Source organism: Excalfactoria chinensis, chromosome Z (genome assembly GCF_039878825.1).
Source record: "Excalfactoria chinensis isolate bCotChi1 chromosome Z, bCotChi1.hap2, whole genome shotgun sequence".
NCBI lineage: Eukaryota > Metazoa > Chordata > Aves > Galliformes > Phasianidae > Excalfactoria > Excalfactoria chinensis.
Window position 1 is genome coordinate 620,022 of NC_092857.1, and position 21,477 is coordinate 641,498.

The 21,477-nt window shown below is 43.0% G+C and overlaps 2 protein-coding genes across 4 annotated transcripts in view; one reads left to right on the plus strand and one right to left on the minus strand.

Moving 5' to 3' along the window:
* The window catches only part of WDR7 (WD repeat domain 7), a 109,740-nt gene extending 105,237 nt beyond the window's left edge, over nt 1-4,503 (minus strand). For 2 of the 3 annotated variants that reach the window (XM_072358945.1, XM_072358943.1), the window contains exon 1: nt 4,365-4,503. The gene's annotated coding sequence lies outside the window, so the exon portion shown is untranslated. Of the gene's footprint in view, nt 1-3,824; nt 3,932-4,364 lie in introns of those variants that run through there. The other variant, XM_072358944.1, reaches the window with a different exon arrangement.
* A 117-nt stretch (nt 4,504-4,620) lies between these two features.
* Nucleotides 4,621-18,906, plus strand: TXNL1 (thioredoxin like 1). The gene is made up of 8 exons (XM_072358946.1): nt 4,621-4,867; nt 6,303-6,399; nt 7,395-7,568; nt 9,364-9,486; nt 9,849-9,918; nt 10,757-10,929; nt 11,890-11,994; nt 18,658-18,906. Exons 1-8 carry the CDS (start codon nt 4,770-4,772, stop codon nt 18,685-18,687), a joined length of 870 nt encoding a protein of 289 aa, XP_072215047.1. The 5' UTR covers nt 4,621-4,769; the 3' UTR covers nt 18,688-18,906.
* The last annotated feature ends 2,571 nt before the right edge of the window (nt 18,907-21,477 follow it).

Sequence of the window (21,477 nt, forward strand, 5' to 3'; positions counted from 1 at the left end):
TAATTTACAGGATTTTTGAGGTTCTCTGCCTCATCAGTCACATAAGTAATTCTAATAAGCAGCAAATGAGAATATCGCCTACATGAGAACTTTCCATATACAAACCACAGCAGAATGTAAAGCTATAAATTCCTTCTGCCGCAATTCATACTTGAAAACTGACCCCAGTATTTTCAAAAATATGAGCCACAAATGTTCCTCCACTTGTATGCAAACTGTTTCCGCAACATCACTTTTACCTGCAGGTGCCTCAAGCTTTCCCACACCTTTAGATATCACTGAACCTCTTCAGAATCAGGAGCTAAGTCCTTTACCCTGGGACAGCTCTGTGATAAGTTCCTAAGACCAAAAAAAGCACCCAAACCAAACTGATTTCTGGTAGGAAGCCCAGCAGCTGATGAGGGGCTTTCACCTCTGCCTTGTGCTGGGACAAGAAAACCAGTTCCCCAGCCCCCCAGCTGGTACCAGTTCTGTCCCCAGTGCATCTTAGGATACATGGGGGTGCTAAAAGAATCTGTCAAAAATAAAAAATAAAAAATAAATCTATGAAATGACTATTTCTTTTATCATGTACGCTCTCAGTCTATAACAGCTCCAAAATGAACCACTGAAGCCTGCCAAATGAACATCTGCTTCTAAATCAATGTAACTTATGCTCAAACAAAGCAATTCAGAAATGTTAAGAATATACCATTCCTTTCCCTATCAGTGTTTACCACATACTAACGCATTTCTTCTGCATTTTCAGTAGAATTTAAATTATGTTATTCCTCAGATTTGTCACCAGTAAGCACAGAGAGGGCTGCCCTCTGTGACATCAGGAGAAGCCTTCTAAAAGAACAGCATATTTTCACATGAACGGTAATTTTTATGCCTAATATTTTTCCAGACGTCACAAGTTAAGCACTGTAATACCCCTCCTAAAGTCACTCACATATCCACAGCAGAGGCTCCTTTCTATTACATCATGGCTTCCATTTGAACTACCCATGTATTGTAACAAATCCGATGACTATAATTTTATTTTCCATTTAATACTTGGAACTGGGAAAAAGGAGGAGTAACACAGTGGGGAGAAGAAAATGAAATACTGTATCCAGAGTTGCACAAGTGTTCAACTGTCAGAACCCAGGCATTTAGATATTCACACCTTTCTTTGTGTAGATGGTGAATAAGCAATTCTGTCACTAAACACAAACGGTCAGCAATGGTCACTCTGTTAATAACATCCCGCTTGTTTCTGAAGGTCCATCAAGAAATGTTAGAGGCTTCTGAAACTCATCTCAACTCAACACAAAGGGATCAAATGCCAAGTATTTCTGCCTCTTAAGCCTGTCCCTAATCCAACAAAACCATAGCACAGGTGGGGCGGAAGGCACTGCAGGAGATCACGGTGAATCTGAACAAGAACTGGGCCAGCTACAGCTGCCTAGGATCATGTCTATTTCTGCATATGCACAACCTACCCAAGCACTCAACAACCGTCAGGAAGAAACTTTCCTGATGTTCAAACAAATTGCTTTTCAGGTGCAGGACCTGCTGAATTCATAAGGCTCTTCTTGGCTCACATCCCCAGGCTGATGCAGCACAGCTCTGTGAACCTCCCTCCCCGTTTTGTACCACCTGCAGACTTGCTCTGTCCATCACCTGTGCCACTGCTGATGATATTAAACGCCAAAGGATTCAGTAGCAGCCCCTGGGGTGCAACAGTATGACTTGTTCTGCAGCAGAATGTCACGCTGCCCGTCACAGCCCTCTGAGCCTGTGTGTTCTGCCAGTTCTCAATGCACTTATCCTGAGCACACATCAGCAGCTTGTCCAAGAGGATGCTATGGGAGTTGTGCCAAATGCTGCTCCTTCTCACCCATCGGTCTCGGCGTGGGAGGCAATCTCCTCTCTGTAAATCCATGCTATCTAAAAAGTCAGAGAACACTTCTAAAACGCTAATACTTCTTCAGAAAATAAATCCATGTTTGTCCGTTTGGGGTTTGAGTGGGTATCTTTGTAGGTATTTTTCTACTAGAAGACGTTTTAGACTGTATTTGGGTGATACAAAATACTGGAAAAGGACCTACATGTTCAGTTCTTTAACTCCAACACATCTAACATTATCATTTCAGCTCACATCAGATAAGCACTGAACACAAACCTTAGAGAGCAATACCTGTACCTTTAAATTTTATCCAAGCTCAGCCTTCTGCTTCACAAATGAAAAAAATATTACTGTAACACTGTGCTAGAAGTCTTTATTAAGAAAGTAAAAATGTCATTTTTCACTAAGAGTGTTACAAGTAAACAGGTGAAGAATGCAATCAACACCACATGAAACAAATTTGTCACTGTGACAGCAATGTCTGGCAACCAGCCTAGCAAAAAAGCCAGGCAAATCTGCCATCACCATGCACATGGACATGCACAAATATGCATGCAAAACAGGACAGAAGATGGTGAGTTGAACTGCCAAGTGCATTTGTCTTGGTAATTAACCATATCAATTTCAAGACAAAGAAAAAAAGTAAGCAGCTATCAGGGAGAACCAATGCATCCCAGCGCAGCCAAGAGGTGCAAGGACTGCTCAAAGTAAACACAGCACTCTTCATTTTACTGCCCTGAATATTCTCTCTGACCTCAGTAAGCCCACTCATTACAACAGAATTAAGCATATCTGCGGGAGGGAACTAAACTCTGCTTGCTCCAAGCTATTACGTTGATCAAGGATTAAAAAGGTACAGGCACCTGGACCTCCATCCGCCTGTAATCTGCTGAGCCCTCCCACAGCCGTGAGCAGGCAGAACCTCTATCTCTCATGCACTCTCTATTTCTTCTCGCTCATTCAGCTGCAGTGGACATCACACAGCACTGCTGTGTTTCAGGCCCTATGACAAAGCTCTCCCCTGATATTTGTTTACACAGCACTTGACCTGGCCAAGATGTGTTATTGTAACACAAACAAGAGTATTGTAAACATGGCCTCAAACCTTCCCAACACAATCAAAAATAAACGCAACAGTGCAAAAACAAACTTGCCTTCCAAGACAGACATTAAAAATCCAATTAGTTCAGGCATACGCTCCTACCTAACCTTTACAAGGTGCCAACAATAGTGGCATTCCAACAACAGGTTACTGCTTTCTGCAGCCAAGCACAGGACTGCACGAACACTGATCTAAAAGCACTTAACAGCAGGAAGGTAATGCGGGCTATCCCACGGATAGATAGATACCTCGTGGGTATACAGATGAATGAAAAGCCAGAAAAAGGAAGTGTTAATGCTGCACAGGTGGACGTGGTCAGCAGGGATGGGGCTGCTGGGTGGAGTTTGTGGTGTCAGAAAGCTTTTCCAGCCTTAATTGGCTCTATGGCTCCATCCAATTCCTGCAGCAGAGTTGGGAGACGCCTCTGAAACAGGCTGCCCTGGCACCACACTCGATGACACATGGAACCCACGCAGGTTTTTCCATGTTCAAGCTGTCACGACCACACTACGCACAGTTACCCACAGGAGGTGCAAAGCGAACTCCAACCCCAGTCACCAGCGGCATCAGGGCCGGCACAAGAAAAGGGAAACAGCCCCTGGAGGCCATGACGTGCCGCGAATGTGGCGCTGAGGGTGCAGCCGCTCCCCGCCCCCCTTCTCCTGCTTCCCCCCTCACACACACACCGCCACGCCGCGCCGGGGCCCCGTCCGCACCGCGTCCAGCACCACAACGATCCGCGGGGGCCGGAGGGGCGCGCGTTGACACCGCCGTACAACATGGCGGCCCGCGGGGCTGAAGGAGGGCGGGTCGCTGTTGGGGGAGGCCCGCCGACCCCCGAGCGCTCACCTGAGCCCGCCGCGGCTTTGCACAGGAGCCCCCGGGCGCCGCGCTCCCTCGAACAGCTGACGAGGCCGGCCGCCACGGCGCCCAGTGTCGCAAAGCCGCCCCCCCGGCCGCCGCGACTGACGGCAGGCAGAGGCAGCAGCGTCGCCATGGAGACGGGCGGAGTGTGACAGCGCCGCGCGGGCGGAGGGCACGGAAAGCGCCGCTTTTAGCCTGAAGCTTCTGTAAAACCTTTAAGTCTACTTCATAGCTTTAACTAACTCCGCTTTATTTCCTCCCCCGTCTCCGTCGGAGCGCTGCGCCACAACGTAAATACCTTCCTCGCCGCTACGCTCAGAGTAATTGATTTAAACAGAGAATATTCAGTTTTAAGGCAGCGTAACTGACCCGCCAGGCTTCAACCATCAGCGAGGCGGTTCTGCCTCATCAGTGCGTGCATCACTGGGACGGACCTCTCGTGACAGCAGAGAACCGCCGGCACCTCTGCGGTACCCGGCGGCGGGATCAGCTACAACAGGCAAAATCCGAGGCGATTTAACGTACCTTAATCGTATTATATCATATCAGCGCCGCCGGCGTCCTGCAGGCGCTAAGCTGCACGGCAAAGGCCGCGGTCTCCTCGGGGCCGCAGCGGGCCGAGCTTCACCTCAAGCGTGCCCCTTACAAAGATGGCCGCCTCCCCTCACACGTACCCCTCACAAAGATGGCCGCCTCACCTCAGGCGTGCCACTTTTCAAGATGGCGGCCCTCGCTTCCCTCCCACTCTCTAGTTAAGAGTCGCGGCGCCGCGCGGCCGGAAGAGCCATAGGGAGAGGTGTGGCAAAGCGCGCATGCGCTGAGCGCGCCTCGCCGCGCGGTGCATGCCGGCCTCCCCTTCCCGCCGTGACGCTGCAGATAGAGGCCGGCGCCGCCGCTGTGGCACCTTCTGCCTCCCCCCGTCCGGCGAGGATGGTGGGCGTGAAGCTGATCGCTAACGACACCGAGTTCCAGCCCGAGCTGAGCGCGGCCGGCTCACGCTTGGCTGTGGTGAAGTTCACCATGCGGGGGTGAGTGGCACCGCGAGGCGCGGGGCCCGGCCCGCCGGGTCGGTGTGGGGCCGGGGCTGTGCTGGGGAGGGGGCGGCAGGAGGGCTGTCCTTCCTCGGGCCGAGGGTGGGAAGCGGAATGTATCGGTGGGCTGGCGCCGGCAGAGCCCTGTGCTGGAGATCCGAGAGCTGTCAGTGTGCTGCTGCAGGAGGCTCCCGCGGTTCGTTATGGGTTGTTGCTTCGCTCCTTTTCGCACAGGTTGTAGCAGTATTCTTTTGTTGGGGTAACTGTATCGTCGCGCTTCGTGGCCGGCAACGAAGTGTTGTGTGCTTAGTGAGATTACGTTGATATTGTTACTGAGAATAGTGGCGGTTCTGTCATCCCCACTAAGGGTTTAATATACTACCCCGATGTCACGTCCTACATAGGGATTTCAGTGTAGCTGTTTTCCGCAGGTGGTGGTAGATTTCTTGCATTTAGTTTCAAAGAGTTTACTCAAAGTATACTCTTATGATTCGGCCTGTCAGCTGCTGAACACCACAGGGCCCTTTGCTCACTCATTTCATTATTCCAGGTGATTCTTACTGTAATATTGTTGATGGGGGAAAAAAAAAACCTTAAGAATTGATGTTATCATTCAACTTAATAGTCTGTATTAACACCAGCACAACAAATTCTGTCAGGTACTTCTTACCTCTCTTCGTGGTGGTCCGTTTGCCTGGGTAACTTACCAACTCATCCTTAGAGAGCTATCTTTCCATCATGGCATCACTACCATTGAGCAAGGCGCTTGTCCCCTTTCCAACTGCTTTGTCAATGCATCCTTCCCTAGAAGGGGATTGCAGCTGCTTGGCTTCACTGCCCATTAAGTTCAGGCCCCTGGCCCCACTGTCTTAGCACCAGAGCAGCCAGATGGCAATGTGCTCACCTGGACAACGGCTGAGATCTTTTTATATGTTTAGAAGCCCACCCAACATTAGGGTTTAGACTCTCTTTTGAGTTCTTCCTCTCCATCCTCTCATTCTTCAAGCTGTTGAACATTAGTGACTTGGCTTCGTTTTCTTCCATCTGATTTAGGAGTTTCTTTCCTTACTAAATTGCCTCACTTCAGTAACCATTTTCTACTTTTGGTAATAGGGGCAACTGATAATGGCACAGGTTGATTCTGTTTCAGCTGTGGGGCCTGTCATTGGGGTTGGGTCAGATCCACAGGTGACTGTGGTTGTTATATGTATTACAGTAAGACTCAGCTGGATTAGCTTCCTGTAATACATATAACAACTGCAGTAATGATGACATGTGGTATTACGTAGCGATTAACATCATGTAATTCAAATTATTGGCTGTTTTCACCCAGCGTGTACCAAAGATATAGTAAGAAAATGAACATACTGATTCAGTTTGGGGCAGGATCTTTAAAACAAAAAATAGCTTGAATTCTCTTTTGTTTTCACAGATGTGGCCCTTGTTTAAGGATAGCTCCAGCTTTCAATGCTCTGAGTAACAAGTACCCTCAGGCAACATTTTTGGAAGTGGATGTGCATCAGTGCCAGGTTAGTATTCCAAAACATATTTCCACTTTTGTAAGAGGAAGATTAGACAATGTAGTGACTGAGAAGCTGGAAGGAAAGCTGCTCGGACAGTGTTTCCTGATTAACAAAAAACTATATTGAGAAATTCTCCAAAGTTGTTATATTCACAGGGATGCGACCAAACATTTAGGAAAACATCATTGCAGATAGCACTTTGATATCCTTCATTTAAGCAATGTGCAGGCAGTTTAGCAGTTCCAGCTGTGTTTACTACCAGTGTAACACAGTTACAAAGTCAACACCATTATGAATTAGGCAAGTTTTTCCAAGGTCTGCTACAATTATCGACTAAAATAAAAAGTGAACAGATGATTAGTGGGACTGGATTCCTCCTCAGTACTATGTGACTTTTTAACAGACAAATGTTGCCGATGAACTGTTGATTGACTTACGGTTTGTTAACAAAAATCGACAGTGGTGTGTTGAAAGGAAGCTTCTTGAACTTCTGCAAATGACAGTGAAGAGAGATGATTATAGAAGTAGCAACACTTGCTAAATTATGGAAAGCTTTGGAAAAAAAACAACCCCCAGGGTGTTACAAATACAGGTAGAAATGAAGTGGAAGTTTGCAGCCTTCATGGTGTGCATTAAGCGCTTTAGAAAGGGAAGTAACACAGGTGTAAAGAGTGCTTGTAACACGGTAAAATGAAGTGATCTTCCACCTTCAAGGGCGTGTGAGTAATAGGATTTTTATGGTGTACTGACCAACCTACTGGTAACACAAAATCCATTGAAAGAATGCAAATGCCTGAAAGATTTAGGAGGATCTGAAGAATTTAAATGTGAGTTGTTGTCTGACTTGAAGGTGCTTATAACACAAGAAAAACTGTTTCTGATGTTGGGGCTGCTGAAGCTTGATATTAACACGTACATTCTCATCAATGTGAAACAGTGTTTTTTCCTGATACTGGTAATAGTCTGTTAGATAATACTAGTAACCAATTAATGCATTCTAGGGAACAGCTGCTACCAACAATATATCAGCAACGCCAACATTTCTGTTCTTTCGGAACAAAGTGAGGATTGACCAATATCAAGGAGCAGATGCTGTAGGGCTAGAAGAAAAAATCAAGCAGCACCTGGAGAATGATCCTGGAAATAATGAAGACACAGATATTCCCAAAGGATATGTAAGCATATTTTATCTTAAGTCTTTTTTTTTTTTTAACATTTACATGACATGAACCTGTTAAAACTTTCTCTGTTCATTTCCAAATGTATGCTGGTCAAGTAATGCTACTGTAGGGAAACCTACAAGCTCCCATGGCTTTAGGGGACATTTGAAACTTAACCGTACTTACTAAATATGCACATTACAGAATTGTAAAATATGTTAAGAAAAATGACTGCACATAGCCACGAGTGATTAAAATAATGGATTTCATATTTTATGGTGAAGATTTATCTGCAGCTCTGTGTTCTGTTTCTTTCCCCCTCTTGAGATTCATGGTATGTCTTCCCAAAACATTTTTGAAGTGGATGATCTTCCACGGTAAAGAGCAGAGGTAGACATAGCTGTTGGAAAGCTGCTCTGGTTGTTCTTTAGGAAGTACTCTTTGTTATTCTTGTGATAGTAGGCTGATTTTTAATTTATTACTTTATTTTTCTTGTTTGCCACTTCTTTAATGCTCTTTCTCATTTATAGAAGAAAAAAAATCCTGTGAAGAAAATAACCTCCATAATAGTTCAGCTCTTTAGCAGTTTGCCCTGAAAACGGAGGGCCAAATGTTCTCAGACAAAAGTTTTTAAACTTTGCATCTAAATCAGTTAACTAAAATGTAACTACTCTCTAATAATTTAAAATAATTTTTTTTTCTTGAGTAGATTTCTTATCATCACATGATCTAGACATGTGTTGTAGAAAAATCAAAACTTGATCGGGATATTTGAATTTTTGCCTAAAATCTCAACGGAGCAAAGCAATACACTTAATTTCCTGAGAGCAGCAAATATTTATTTCCCATGTCCTGCTTGTTTTCTTCTTGGCTCAAGGCAATTGTGTGCTTCAAATTACAAGCCTATCTGATAGCTGTACTTACAAACATGTAAGTGAGACCTCTGATGTGACAAAACACTTTCCTGGAGCTGTTGTCTGAGTTGGTGTTCTCCAAGCAATCCTTGGTGTAGTATTACTCCTTAAGTGAGATTGCCTGTTGTTTTGCCAGCAATATATACCCAGTTAAGTGAAATATAATTTACCACATAACTAAATGGTATTGCAGTTCATTGACGTGTGTGCATCACTTCCCATTAAAAGATCTTCAACTTGACTTTGAACATCTGTAGAAGTCCAAATGGCATGCAGTCCAACTCCAGTTTTTTTAGAGGTTAACTATTTTAAATTCATAGCTGACAATATCCATCAGACAAATGTGAGCAGGTTGCAAATCCAGGTGGATGCTTCTCACTTAGGTAAACTTCAGAGGCTTAGGTCACTTGAATTTCTTGCAGTTCCACTACTTGCTAAGTATTCCACTGTATGTGTTGCTCTTCACTTTATATGGTATGGGAGGTGATAGGTAAAAGGCAGTAAGTAGTTTCACTTGGAATAACATCGTTCTTAGTGTTAGAGGAAGTAGGATACAGGAAACGAGGTGTATTCTCAAAGCAACTTATGTTTGAATTTAGTTTATGCTGTGAAGCTATAATCTGAATTGTAATATGAATTGAGGCTAGTATATGGGGCTTTCTTACGAGCAGTATATTATTTTTTGGGATCAAATATGTATCAGTGAGAAGACTGTATTAGTTGCCACCCAACAAGTTCCTGTAGGTTTTTTCTTAATGTAAATCCCTGTAGTTTTGTGTGTGCTCTGTTTCTTTTTTTTTAACGAGTTCAGAGAAGAATTTCATTTATTCCTTCTACTGTGGGGTGAGTTTGTGGCAGGTGTGTCCAATCAGCAATTTTCTTGTTTTTCTTTTCAGATGGACTTAATGCCATTTATCAACAAAGCTGGCTGTGAATGTCTTAATGAAAGCGATGAGCATGGATTTGATAATTGTTTACGCAAAGATTCTACATACTTGGAATCAGATTGTGATGAGCAGGTACACAGGAGATTAAGATATTTTCAGTGACTGGTCTACAAGTTTGTTTGTGTTGTTTTTTTTTTTAATGAGTTGGCTTTATCTTGCTGTGATAGTGTAAAAAAGAGTGGGAGACAGTAGGTGGATAAACTAAAATAATTATTCAAAGTTTGTTGTAGCAGTTCCAATTTTCTGTGCGTTTCTGAAGAAAAAAATTTAGCAGAGTTTACTGATACTTTAAAAGTGACAGGCTAGTGCATGTATGGAATATAGAGAATGTAAACACTACATTTTATAAGTTCAGCCTTCTACTTATTTATTGTGCTATGTTTGTTTTGAAGAAAACAGTACTTATCAACAAATACCTCTTCTCTCCCCCACAGCTGCTTATTACCGTTGCTTTTAGTCAACCAGTCAAGCTTTATTCTATGAAACTTCAGGGGCCAGATAATGGTGAGTGAGATATCTTTCTTTATGTCTTTGAAACCTGAGCTTTCTCCATCCTTAGTTTTAAATTTTGGAAGATCATACTGTTGTCCCTCGTTCCTTTTACTGAAATTGTGTTGGAATTCGCAAAAGGTAAATTTGGTGTAGATCACTAACATAGATTACCTCTCATTCCTTAGGAGGAGGTTGTTCACCCAGAGGGTGGTGACGCACTGGAACAGGTTGCCCAAGGAGGCTGTGGATGCCCCATCCTTGGAGGCATTCAAGGCCAGGCTGGATGTGGCTTTGGGCAGACTGGTTTGGTGGTTGGAGACCCTGCACATAGCAGGGGGTTGAAATGAGATGATCATTGTGGTCCTTTACAACCCAGACCGTTCTATGATTACCATTATTCTGTCCTTGTGCACTTATATCTGGTGTGACGCAAGTAGAGATAATTACTGTTTGGATGTGCTGTGAGGGGAACCTCTATTCAGGAATGTTGTGTGAGAGCTACAGGAAAGAAGAGCTTAACTTTGGTATTTAGTTGGTTTGCATTAAAAAATTAAATATAGTGCCCATAAATGTCACACATGACACAGAAAAACAATTACTTTTAGACATCTGTTGGATTTGTCATGTGGAATTCTGTCACTGAAGTCTGGGCTTTGGTTTCAGCTTCAGGAATCTTTCAGTGTCTGGAGTGGTGGCATAGGGGTAGCAGATTTACTTCCAGCATCTGAAGTCCATGCCTGTTTTGATGGTGCTTAGATGATGAGATAAGGAAGGGCTTCTTGGGCAGCATTAAAAGATCAAACAAACATATACCTAAGTATCTGAATCTTACTTCTGTATTTTAACACAGGACAAGGTCCAAAGTACATAAAAATCTTTATCAACCTTCCTCGATCTATGGATTTTGAGGAAGCAGAAAGAAGTGAACCAACTCAAGCCCTGGAACTAACACCAGATGATATTAAAGAAGATGGAATTATTCAACTTCGCTATGTTAAATTTCAGAATGTTAACAGTGTAACTGTAAGTGAATCTTGTGTGATCTTTGCAGGCTTAAAGCTTCATAGGCTTCTAAAGCACTGTTTGTATAGTAGATTTTAGAATAGTTGCTTATTCTCATTTTTTGCAAATGTTTTACTGGTGATTATCTTAAATACAGTGTGTGTATTTATTGTGGTCTTTCAAATCCTTATTTCTGTAGACTTGTTTTTGCCACCAAATTTGTGGTGATTGGCCACATAGACTTCTATTCCACAAAGCTGTGCTGTTAAATACAGGTTACATATTTATTATTTAATCAAATCCTATGTTAGCTTTTGGCAGGACAGTGTGCAAATACCAGGCAAGTGATAGGGTGATCAAATAGAAGTTCTGCTTGTTTGCACTCTGCTTAAGAACCCCACAGTAACGTTTCCAAGGTTTCCCAGATAAACCTGGATTTTGTGTTTTAGAATTCCAAAAAAAGCCATTTTGTCCACCTCGTGGCTTTTCAGTACAGATAATGAAGTAAAAGACATTTTTGCAAAGCCATGTAAGTAGAGCAATTGCTAAAATAAATTAACTGATCTAGTGTTTATGCTGTAAAACATGTAATTAAGCAGACTGCAGTGATAATGTACAATTAGCAATGAAGGCTAATTAAAGACTATTCATATTCAACTTTATTTCAAGTACAATTCAAATGAACAGTGAACTGTGAGTTTATATCCTGTTTGATTGCTGAATACGTCCTGCTAGGAAATGAAAGTTGGGAAATTCCAAGCTGTCTTAGGTTTTTAAGTAAACCACTAGGAAAATAATAGCATTCTACATAATCATTATTTAAAATAAGAGGTCAATTGCTTTTCCAAAGGGTAATGAGCCTTTATAATTGGAAATAGTATTTATTTGTTGAGTTCAAAAATCTTGAGAGTCTAACATTATATACATTAATTCAGGGACAGATCACTTATCTTAGTGCTTGTGTTTTGGGATTTTTTTCAGTTGTTTGTCCAGTCTAATCATGGGGATGAAGAAACAACAAGAATCACTTACTTCACGTTTATTGGAACTCCAGTCCAAGCAACAAATATGAATGATTTCAAGCGAGTGAGTCTTTGTTTCTTAAAAGTACTTAGGGATGTTTTAAATCTACTCAAAAATGAGTTGACTAAAATACACTCAGCAGTTGTTGTAATTTCAGAAGTTAAGGTAGATCTGGCATCCAAAACAAAACATGCAGCTTTATCTTAACAGCTCTTTGGTCTTGACTTTGTTTTTGTTCATCAATTGCTTCTTTGTCTTTTTAAAAAGGTAAGAATGTATATATCAACTACTGAAAACATGAGTAACTGTTGAGTTAGGTGTACTATAGACTGTGTTGTTTCTTAACAGCTGTGAGATCTGTACCTTGGTTTCAAAACTTGTATGCTGCTGGTGCTCAGGAAGCAGGGAAGCAAGTCCCCGTATGAAATAGACAGGCTCCTTGTGACTGGTTTGGTAGCAATTTCAGTGAAGGATTTTATGGATTTTATTCAATAGGCAACACTACGTAAACTTGAGGTCCAAAAAATTATTGATCACAAGGTAAATATTACATACTTTTTTAACACTAATCAGTGAATCAGACAACTTGCTACTTGGTACTTTAGGCTGATAAATGCTTAAGGATAAAGCATTCTCATTTCCTTTTTGAATATATATATATATATTTTTTTTTAATATTTTTATTTTTGAGAATGTGAAACGGGTTTGAAAGTATTGAAACCTAAAGCTACTTACAGCTCTCCCTCAGAATGTATTGTCTATTAAAAATAAACTGCTTTAAAACTTACCCTCTTTACAAAGACAAACAGAGCTGTAACACCACTGCTTCCAAGCTGGGCAGTCTGTGCAACAATTGACATTGAAAGACCACAGAATTTATTACACAAACCACCTATAACTTCAGAAGGCTAAAAATGCTAACAGTTGCCACGTTACATACTTGGAACTTTTTTTATTAAAACTTGATCTAACATCTACTTCTAAAATTTAATAAAATGAATAATGATGTTAATGAATAGAAGTTTGACAAAGTTTTGCAGATTTACTGAAACTTGAAGCCATTGGAAAAAGATGTTCTAATATGCTGAATTTAATGGATACCAATTTTAGAAGTTTCTAGTGGAGCACATCTGTGTGACTCAAAACTAGGAATGGTTTAATGTGTTTTGAATCTGCTTACATGTTTGTTTGTTTTTTGTTGTATACAGCTTTATCTTGTAAGTACTGGGGATAGTAGGACAGTACCCTGCAGTGAGTACTGCCATTACTATTTAGCATCACATGATTGATCTGCAGTACTTCTGTTACTTTGAGGAAGAAAGGTGGCACTTATGCTGATAGTTTAAGTATTTGATCTGTCTCAGTTCCATTTCTCTGTACACTCTGTAAATATTCTGCTTTCTAAAAGTTTATTTTCTAACAGGGACGCTCTTAAATCTTGTATTTTTTTTCCTTTGGTAATTTTTGGCTAAGCAATGTATAGCTGTGGGATATCACTATTGTTTGTGACTAGTGGTGAGACACATGACGTTTCCTACAGTGTTTTAAATTGTGAGAACAAAGCAGTAGATTGGATGCAGTGCTCACCTGCTACCTTAGTCTGAAGCTGTACCAGCCTTACTCCTGTCAGTGCTGGGTGTAAGGTAGAGTTTTTAAAATTCCTGTGTATAGTTGAGATTTAAGTACTTAAGGGTAGTCATTAAACAAAGAGACCACTCTGTGCTAGGAGCCATGTGGAAAAGACAAGCAGGAGCAGATGCAGCTCCACTCAGAGAGTGTACATCTCAAAATGGGATCAATGGTTTGACAGGGAGAACAATTATCTCTGGAACAGGCTCTGCAGGGACGTGGTGGAATCCATGGGACAAGGCATCTCGCATGGTCTCATTCTGGCACACTTTTTCCACAAAGGGCTGGAACTGGTGATCTCTCAAGGCCCCTTCCAGCCTGACCACGCAAATCCCATGGAGGTATTAAAGAACAGAACAAGTCTCATCTGTTTGTTGTAAATAAGGGGATTTTTAAGTCTCTGATTTTAAATGCAGTGCAGTTGCCTGAAAGCTGATATACAGCTTGTTAAATACCACACTGTTTACTATTTTGCTTTCACTAAAGTTCACGTGTGAATGTCTTTGCACTGTTGAGGAATGTGATTTGTGACATCCATTAGCATGGAAAGGGAGGGAAGCACCAGCCTACAGAACTGCACTACTAGTATCAGAATGTCAAGAACTGCTCAGAGCTACCTCACAGAAGAGCATACACTGCTAGCTTTTGAAGCTACTAATCCTGTCCTGTTTGAAGTACTCCAACTCTGTACAAAGTAGGAATGTTAGCTTCTGGAACGTGTGGTTTAACATGAGGATGTTAAAATATGTTACCGTAGCAAATGGGGTGTGCAGTCTGGCAGAGTTACAACGCTCTTAGGAATCTGAAGTTTTGTTTTCTCACTTCCAGTGGTCCTGTCAGCTGTGGAACCTTAATATAGTGTTGGGCATTAATTGTATTTAGACTCAAAGATCAATAGGGAAACCTTTTATTTCTTTTTATCTTCTTTAGTAGATGAAAAGACCGACCCCACTCCTTACTGCTTTCAGGAGCCTCACTGCCTTAGCTCAGTCCATTTATGCAGTGCGTGTTTCTCTTCTAGTTATGGTAGAAATAGTACTGAAACATAATTAACAAGAGAGGGGAGTGCTTTTTCCCCTGATTTTTTTAATTTTTTTTTTTTAAGTGTTTTAAAGTAAAATCAATGGTTTCTAAATGGAAGCATTAGAATGTAAAGGTAGACATGAGCATGAGTCCAGCCATGCTTTTATTGTTTGACTCACTGCTGCTCAGGTGATTCTATGTATCTTCTTTTTCAGCTTAAAAAAAAAGAAATCCACCACTGAGCAAAAAATTGATTTCAGTGACTTCTGCTGAGGATCAGGCCAACGTGTTTTGATACTTAGAATGGAGTGGGGTGTGAATGCAGGGCTGGTTGTAGCAGCTCACTGTTCAGCAATTCGTTATTAATGTTTGACAGCAACCACCGTGTCCTTCAGGCTAGGAAAACCTGAATTTGCTCATGTTGCTATGGAGCTCCAACAGGGGTGTAAGCATGACTTCTTCCTGATCAGTAGGGCTGCTGAATATAAATGAGGCATAGTTTACAGGACTTACACTAGCTACCCCATGCAAACCTGAAACCCATCTACTCTGGAAAGTAGTCCTAAGTACTGAAAGAGATGTAATTAAGTAGATCCTTCGTTGGGAATCTTGGTGTTAAGTTAGTTTTTACACACATGTAGTTGGTATTGATGTGGACAGGAAAGCTGCATTCAAGCTTGTTATAGTACATTGTGTGCATCCCGTTCTGTGCACAATTTGATTTTTATCCTTTGGGGAGGAAGGAAGTCTTTGGAGTTGCAGGAAAGGGGGGGTCACGAGGGACAGAAGTTGTATAAACTGACTGCAGAGCTCTGAGGTAAGAGCTAGGAGCGATGGGGAGACAGCTGAGGCTCTTTGCCCTACTTAAATAAAGGGCCCCTAGAAGCAAAAAATTGTGATTAACATTTTCTTCCCATGCATATTTCACATTATGAAGTAATTTTTGAGAAGCCTACTGTAAATGCATGGGTTTTTAATTTATGCTGAATTATTTCTGCTTCTCATCTACATGAGGTCTGATTTAAGGCAGAATAAGCCCAGTCCTGTACCAGATTGCACTCAAGATGTAGGAGCTTACGTTTGAGATTTATTTCCAGTGCCCGTAGATATTTCTCAGTCAGGCTACTGTGATGCAAGCAGCTAATGCTGAGTGACATCCATGAAGTTCTGTGGGTTTTTGGTTCTGGACTGATAGCTTGGTCATAAGTCCTACGTACCAGGTGATAAATTTCCTCAACTGTGAAAGACCATGCAACTGGGTGCCAATGGAGTTCTTGTTTATGTCCGGTTTAACTTCACTACTCAGTTTAGAGGCTAGGGATGTGGGCCGGTGGGGATTTTCTGGTCCCCTCCAGAATCGAGGCTTTTCAGAACAACTTATTGCTCTCCACTTTGCTGCTGTTTTTCTTGTAACACTTTCTTTGTTTGTTTTTCAGCGTAACTTCCCATTTCTAAAGAACTAAAAATGCAGAAGACATTAAAAAGTAATAATAAGATTGGTGTGGTGTGGCACTACTCCCTTTCCTTGCTTCCTCTGCTCATCTAGCATCTCTTTCACCCCTTCCACAATCTCAGCACTGATGACCCATGTCTGCACCTTCTGCCATCAGAACCAGCCTTCTCTACCTTATAATGCATCAACTCATCTGTTTTCATTTCTCCCCCACCCCCCATCCAAATCTGATCTTAAGCACTTCTCTTTCTTACAGTTTTACGGACTCTGTGCTCTTTATCCCAAAGTTGTCATTTTTAAAAGCACACCAGCTAGCACTTTTACAGCTTTTTTTTCTGTAACTCGTTTTTCAGCTTGAGTTGAATTCTGTAAAGCAGTTTGAAATGCAGTTTGTGAAATGCTCTACAGAAATCTTGATTTTTATGTATATTTTTTTTCCTTAGTCAAGATTGATGTCCAACTTTGGTGTGACTGCAGTAAGCAGCTGGGCTGCCAGTTTGTCTTTTACGTTCCCCACTTGGCTATAGGGAAACTACTTAGGGAAGGCAGAGTGAGGAGCCAAGTGGTGTTTGTATAGAGGTGGCCTGATCATGCTGCAGTAGCATGAGTTCAATTGCTGGACCTGCTTCAAAACATTCTTCTGCTACAGGGGAAATGGGAGTTGTGACCAGTATCTTGGAGGGTGCTAGATGGCAGTTCTTTCTGTAGACAGCTGTATAATCGATCCATTCCTGAGGAGAAGATCAATGATGATTGTCTGGTGCAAGTTTATACACACGCCTTCTTGGGAAATGTTTCCTTTGCCTGTGATGACAAAATACCCATATCAACGTGATTGATTTCCACAGATAATACACATGGGCGAGTTGTCAATTCCCACTTCAGACTGGTATTGCAATACTTTTCATTGAAGTTACACACTTGCTAACAGCTAATCTTTAATCTTTCAACCATTTTCTCTTTTTTTTCTTACTTTTTTTTTAATTTTTTTTTTGCTTTTCTGTGTCTGAACACAGTTTGCTTTGGAAACACAAAGAATAAGTACTGCTTCTTGTCAGATTTAACTTTTTTTTTTTAACTTGATTAATTGGATCTTAATGCAAATGATTGGATTTCTGATTCTTTTTCCTTATGTTGACAAGTGGAGTTTTCCTGTCCCTGAGCAGTAAGTTGAGGTCACAGCGTGGTGAAAGGCTTCTGGTCAAAGGTTTCTGGGAGATGAGGACGGTCTCTTAAAGTGCTTTTCACCAGTAGATATCGATTACTTTGTGATGGTGGTAACTGAGCTCACCAAAAGCAGTTGGATACTCTAAAGGCAAAATTAAATGCTCCCTCCATGAAATGGAAGAAAAGGGGAAGAACTGAGAAAAATACTTCCAGAGATATGACTCCTCCAGTCTGGGGCTGTGGAGGTTTCATTTTTTCTCTCTGGGTCAAGTTTAAGATACCCCTGCAGTTCTGTATGTCACTATTGCCCATGGGAATCTTCTGTGGTGTGTCGTCATTTAATTGCAGAGGTAATTAACACTGAACATACTGGCTATAGGAGTCCATCAGAGTACAAGAGAGATTTTACTCCTTAGTTTTCAACTGCATTTTGGGTAGTAACTGGAAGCCCTATATTCTGTTAGTGTAGATTCTGTAACCTCTATTCATGCTAATTCAGACAAAGCCTTGCCGTAGCTCCAGGTGCTGCTTTGGTTAGATGGAAATGAGTTGGGAATTGGTATCTTGATAAAAGGTCCCCTGCAGTTTCAAGGCCAAAGTTTTAAAACCTTTCTTTTTATTCTGTTTTGACTTAAAAATGGATATTTAACTTTATGGAAGTCTGGAAGAGCAGTGGAATTAGTACAAGTCTTTTCAGAAAAGTGACTAAAATTGCATCACTTCCTGCTGTCTGAGGCTTGTGTCTAGTTTCTACAACGAATGGGACCCAGAGCCCTTCCTTTATTTGCCATGCTAACTGTAAGCTTCTACTCTGCAGAATGTAGAGTGCTGGTGTTTCCCTTGCTGGCAAATCTGACCAAAGTCTGGCAGCAGCGGTGAGCTTCTCTGAAAAGAGAAGTGCTGAGGTGGCTGGTGGGGTTTGCAGAGCCAGAGGTTAGGAGTAATCTTCACAAGAAACAATGTTTTCAACAAGGATTACTGAAAATCCGTCGACTTGCAGGTCTCCCTGCAGGGTTGAGCTGCATGGTCAGGTAGATGTTCTCAGGCCTTTACACAGCAGGGTCTCCAAGGGAAAGGAACCAAGGTTGTTACTGGAGCCCCAGTGGTTCTCTTCCTGCCGTGTTACTTCGTAGAGCATTCTGAGGTTGAATGCTTGGTGAATAACATGTCTAAGTGTGGTATGTTGTGCTGCAGTTCCTTCTAACTCTCCTCGAGTGAGACTGATACTTTGCCGCTTTATTAATACCGAAGATAAGAGTTTCTGGTGTCTTGCAGCCCTCTTAGCACCTCAGAGGGATTCACAGCTCCTTCACGTGCAGCAGTGCATGCTCAGCTGCACTAATGTAGTTGAGAAACGTTGCGGTTGTTGATTTTTTGGTGCTAATTAAAAAAGGAAGTTCGGTTCACTTGTAGGTTCACCACTCACTGTTACTGTCTGTCTTCTCCCTTATCAGGTAGTTGGCAAAAAAGGAGAGAGCCACTAAGGATGTGCGAGACACTGGAAGGCCTTACTGCAGCCAGCTGAGATCTTCACTTCTCTCTACAGCTCCTGGATAATTGCTTGACCATAGCCAGAGACTGTCGGTCTGTTCCATTTTATGCCATTACCAATAAATCATTGTTTTTGAGACGGAGTTTCGGTAGTGTTTCTGTTGTAATCCTCACTACGTGTATTTGTAAATAAAGCCCATTACTTTTGCCAAGGTTCCATTTGTTATTCTGGTAACTGGGACTCTTCCCTGCTCCTCCCGAACCGCCCAGCTGGGCTGCAGTGGCAGAGACAGCAGATGCTGTGGAGCTTCCTTAGTGCAGGGAGTGCAGGACAGACAGCAGTCAGCGCTGATGGCCCTTCGCTGCCATTGGGAGTCCAACCCACAGCAGCTTTGCTAGGAGGCCAGAGGAGCTCGGTGTCACTGCTGAGTGCAGGCATTTCTCAGCTGGGAGCAGCTCCGCCTGCTTTGGGGGTTTCGCTTCCCACCTCCAAAGGCACAGGGCAGGACCTGCAGATCTGTTCCATACGGCACGTTGCCGTGGGCTGCTTGGAGCTGGGAATTCCTGTGCTATAGGGAGGTTTTTCTCCTGGGCTTGGTCCCAGGGGCCAGTTAAACAGCTACAGCCTCGTGCACACACCTCCTTCCTTTCGTTTCTTTTGCTGGCTGTTCTTCTTTCCTCTGGATCTTGATAAGGAAACGTTGATTGCAAATACCGATTTTAAACCTTCATTGGAGTTCCTGTACTACTTCAGTAGCTTTCCTTGGAAGCACACCTCAAGTAATTCTACTCTGGCGGGCATCGATCAGCACTCTGTATACAGAGTTGCCATAAATCCCACCAAGGCTCGCATCCTGTCCTCGTTGGCATTCCTTGCTTGAGCACAGAGGGGTGGATCTTTTCTGGCACAGCAGAGCTATTGTGTTGTACCATCAGCACTCTGTTAGCACAGACCTCCAAACAGAGCTGGGGACTGGCTGGAGCAGTGCTGTGTGAGGCACTGTTTGGTTATCTTCTCACTGTACCTGCCCACGTGTGGGTGCTCCTCCACCCATCTCCTGTTTAGCAGCATGTGGTGGTGGTGTGGCTTCTTTCCTGCTTCCCTGATTTTGCTCCTGGGGGGCTGTAAGGCATTAGCACTGCATAGAATACACAGATGTTCTTAAATAGAACTGAGGGCAGTATGAGTAACTGTACCTGGTGATGGTTTTATGCACCAGTTACCTTTAATTCTGATTTAAGTGCCTCATCTGCTCACCTCGTGCTCTGTACCTGAGAGCTGTGACACCCTCGTGGTTCTCAGCTTTGTGTCAGATCCCTCTTGTTAATGCAACTCTCGTGTGACTCCATCAGCTGTGTGGTGCATACCTGCCACACTGCAATAGATATGAATAAATGCTTAGAGAGACCTGGCTAACGCTAGGGTTGATGGAAGATTTGGTGTGGAACTGCACAAAAGGAGCTGTAAGTCATGAACCCGGAGCTTAGGTTTGATGCTGCCTCTGAAGCTGGTCCTGTCCCTGAGCAGAGCTCCCAGCTCTGCATACACCTCGCGTCCTTCGTGCTTGCTTTCTGCTGGGTGTGATGTGGGTTTATTTTATTATCTGTGGAAATGAGATAATGAGTTTCTATTTTAAACAGAGCTGACGAGACAGTGGGATAAAATCTATAACTTTCCGTTGCTGCTTTCACGAGCCGTTAGGCACAGTGGAACCAGCAGCGCCTTGTGCACAGCGCGTTCAAGAAGTCCCCTTTGGACCCATTAAAAGGCAGTAATAACCACTCAGCAGACAGATAGGGCAAACCCCACGTGCAGCTCGTGCCCCACCATGTTTGCTGTGTGCCTTCCTTCCCATAGTGCTGAGCATGGCTCTCTGCACACAGCAGCCCTGGTGCCATGGCAGCACCATGAGCTGGGGGCATGGCCACAGCTCAGAGACCCCCATGGGCATTAAAGGTACAAGAGAACATCACTGGAGAAGGCCACTGGCAGCAGCTTATCCTTGTAATGCTGTTTGGTAAGCCAGAGGAGTGCCTATCTGATCTCCTAAAGAGCATTTTCTGCTTAGGCTGTGGCCGCGCTAATCTGTTCAAGCCAATTCTGCAAAACTCAAACCATCTGTATCTGCGAAGATCGCGCTTTGTTTGGGTTTCCTTTGTGTCTGCTGTCGGTGTGCGATGAAAAGGACGGGGATTTGCAGTGCCAGCCCACAAACTGGCATGTTACAGTGACCTTCTAAGGAGCATTTCACAATGTTTGAGTAACAGCAGTACAGCTAAGTCCAGCAGCAAAGTAAATAACAGTCCCATAGAACGGCAATATCCGTGCTTTGGAAGCGTACAGTGAGTACAGACAGCAGGAATACTGAAGCTTTTGCAGCCTCAGCCTGCTCATAAGGCTTTGTCTCGTAGTTACTCGAGCTTCTTGTTAATTGCACAGTGAAGGTTAGCTGGTGTTTTTGCATCAGATGAGAAGTGTGCGTGGTTTTTCTAGGACAACGATCACCCCAAGGGCCCATCCCAGCCTGCAGCAGGGACCCCAAGCAGGACTTTATCACACTGGCCCACACTGCATGGCTCCCTGGAGATGTGGTGCTGTGTGAAATGCTTGGCAGTCAGTGTAAAAACAGGGGTGGTGTTCATAGCTGCAAGGACACAGCAAATGCTTTGACTTCAATAGGTGCTCAAACCCATTTCTCTTCAGCCAGGCACTCAGCATAAGGCTGAACTGTGAGGTCTCAGCAATGGTGCAGTTTGGAGGAGAAAGTGCTGCTCTGTGGGAT

Excerpts from the sequence above, each read along its gene's own strand:
- TXNL1 (XM_072358946.1), top strand. The coding sequence starts at position 4,770 with ATGGTGGGCGTGAAGCTGATCGCTAACGACACCGAGTTCCAGCCCGAG. Across the intron at positions 7,569-9,363 it reads CAGATATTCCCAAAGGATAT|ATGGACTTAATGCCATTTAT; the intron begins GTAAGCATATTT and ends TTTTCTTTTCAG. Across the intron at positions 9,919-10,756 it reads ACTTCAGGGGCCAGATAATG|GACAAGGTCCAAAGTACATA; the intron begins GTGAGTGAGATA and ends ATTTTAACACAG.